The sequence below is a fragment of the Haliotis rubra genome, unplaced genomic scaffold (genome assembly GCF_003918875.1).
Source record: "Haliotis rubra isolate DU_JTF1 unplaced genomic scaffold, ASM391887v1 Scf270, whole genome shotgun sequence".
Lineage (NCBI taxonomy): Eukaryota > Metazoa > Mollusca > Gastropoda > Lepetellida > Haliotidae > Haliotis > Haliotis rubra.
This window is the reverse complement of record NW_025766781.1, coordinates 851,726-854,326: the sequence shown is the minus strand read 5'-3', so window position 1 is coordinate 854,326 and position 2,601 is coordinate 851,726. Positions and strand designations below refer to the sequence as shown.

The following is a 2,601-nucleotide window of genomic DNA, read 5'->3' as shown; positions in this document are numbered from 1 at the left end:
AGATCAAGACGAGACACTGACGACTACGGACAAACTTCACAGAACCTATAGAAACCCTTGATCTCCCCATGCATCGACGCTTGCGAAGCAAAGTAATCGCCTTTCCCTATCACAGGCTTTCACAACAATGGTGTTGTGAACAGGATTAGGCCTATTTGTGAAATCTGTGACAAAATGAATATGTCACACGACAATGGGAAAGGACTGATGAATGGGTCACGTGATGTCCTGATATAGAGCAAAACTCGCTGTATGGAGCGTTTAAGCTTTTTCATTGTCTAATAGAGTAAAACCCCAATGCTCTTTTTATATTTATCACGTTTCGGCCGTAAACAAATTCATCACAGCCGAGGAATCAGCGTCTCAGTAACGAACAAGGGAACCCAGAAAATCTCCGCTCGTTTCCAGAGCAACCACCCTCGAGGCTTGGGATCCATCTGCCCAATCCAGTCTTGTGGAATGCGGTCTAGAACATTACGCCACCATGTGTACCGAGCTCATCTCCCACACTGTCTCCGTGACTCGCTACCGGCATCTGCAGAAACAGCATCCCACATGATGTCTGCAATAGAAGATCTTGCTCGACAAATCGTGGGAGCAGGGGCTGCCTGGACGGAATTACATCAGTTTCATCCTAAGGAATAGCCTTGTTCCTCAGGATATACCACTCAGGGGAAGCTGCGTCGGGCACATTTCCCAGATGTGCCAGATGAAAGGTTGGCCACTACCTCTAGACCCTATCAACCTGTCCCTGGAGAGCCCAGCGTGCCTCATTCATTGGAGGATCTTGGCGTTCTTATTAAACATTACATCCGAGATGGTCAGGATCCATTTCAAAAAGTTTGGGACCATCCTGCCACTGGCCAGTCCATCTCATGTTGTACAAGCCGCCACCCAATCAGTACAGACTTCTGAGATGCTGACACCTCTAACTCCACAGTCAATACAATCCAGGCACAAGCCATCAACTCCAGAGGTACTTCCCGGGGGTTTGACACTCACTTTCATCCGGACAGAATGAGCAGCAGGCTCCACCTGGACGCTGCCACACCCCTGGAGGAAGTTCTGGATCAAGCAGGCCAGCCGCAAGATGGTTCCTCCTCTGGTTTAGTAAGAGCAGTCCAGGTGTTTTGTGATCCCCAACTTGGCCACAAGATCCAACCTTCCATCAATATTGAAAGATCGCCGTTAAATTGCATCCCAAAATGTGAGTTCTGATCATTCTAACCAACTGGACAAACTTCAGAGTCTGCTGTCCTCACCCAATGTGATCGCCCTTGGGGAAGTGGGATTTGACTGCACAGTAGGGAACTGGGAACGGGAGGGCAAAGTTTTAGATGAACCTTTCAGGCTTGCAGACCCTAACAAACCTATTATCCTCCACCTCCGGAGAACAGCAGAAGACAAGTACCAAAGGGCTCCACTTGAGGAGTGCATTAAGATTGCCCATGTAGCTGGAATACCTCCTCATCAAAAGTTCCATCTACACTGTTTTTCGGGATCCTTTAAAGAATTGACCCATTGGACACAGACCTTCCCGGAGACGTGGTTTGGGTACACAGGAATGGTCGCTAGTTTTGATGAACACCAGCTTTCGGGTCTGCGGTCCCTTAATGCGAAACGGTTTGTTCTGGAAACTGATGCCCCCTACCTGTGGCCTCGCCCAGGTCGCAGAGGGATTAACAGGCCAAGACTACTCGGCGAAGTTGCAACTGTGGTGGCTGATGCTCGACAAAGTACCACAGCCAATGTCCTGGAGCGCACCTACATCAATGCTAGGCAACTCTACAGCGTGTAAAATGAACACTCGGAGAAATGGGATTCCTTAATCTGACTGGAACTGAGTCCACATATCCGGTCTAGATTCCCGGATCCCCATAAAAAGATCATTCTTATCTGATTTGATCAGGACTGAAAATGAGTCCATCGATACGGTTTAGATTCTAGGACTGTTAGACTAATTAATTCATCTAGTAAGTTATGCGAACCGACTCGGTTGGGGATTTTCTTATTTAGATATGTAATCTAAAATAATCATGAGTTATTTGAACTGTCTCAGTTGATAGCACAACACTGCTGCCCAACCCTGCAGGGATTTTCTCATTTCCTGGTGATGTCACCTGTTGGATCCTCCCTTAGCCAGACAGACTCACCGTATTCCTAGCGAGGGTGCAAGTCCAGAAAAAAGGGAGGAATGTAGTGATCGGTGCTTCCGCACTCGTTCATCAGGTTTCATCGCATTGGCCATCCAGTGATACTCGCATGTTTCCAGGTGTGATCGGGTCATGTGATCAACTTACCCGTCAAATCTGACAGGTGACAAGTGACAGATCAAGACGAGACACTGACGACTACGGACACACTTCGCAGAACCTACAGAACCCTTGATCGCCCCATGCATCGACGCTTACGAAGCAAGGGGGGGCAAGTAGAACAAATATGTTACCTTGTATGATTTGTTTACTTTTCTCTTCTTATCTCTCTCCGTCGCCTGTCTCGAGACACAACTTCCGGTTTTAGCTGCCATCTATCAACATGCATCTTCAGTCGAGTTACCTCCCCTTAACTAACTATTTTGTACATTTTCACAGTTTTACCTGA

The 2,601-nt window shown here is 47.6% G+C and overlaps 1 protein-coding gene across 1 annotated transcript; it reads left to right on the top strand.

Moving 5' to 3' along the window:
- The first annotated feature begins 1,017 nt into the window (after positions 1-1,017).
- On the top strand, positions 1,018-1,798 carry LOC124280629 (putative deoxyribonuclease TATDN2). The gene is made up of 2 exons (XM_046716608.1): positions 1,018-1,110; positions 1,247-1,798. Exons 1-2 carry the CDS (start codon positions 1,018-1,020, stop codon positions 1,796-1,798), a joined length of 645 nt encoding a protein of 214 aa, XP_046572564.1.
- Positions 1,799-2,601: the final 803 nt, after the last annotated feature.

Excerpts from the sequence above, each read along its gene's own strand:
- LOC124280629 (XM_046716608.1), top strand. The coding sequence starts at position 1,018 with ATGAGCAGCAGGCTCCACCTGGACGCTGCCACACCCCTGGAGGAAGTT. Across the intron at positions 1,111-1,246 it reads ATGGTTCCTCCTCTGGTTTA|AGTCTGCTGTCCTCACCCAA; the intron begins GTAAGAGCAGTC and ends GACAAACTTCAG.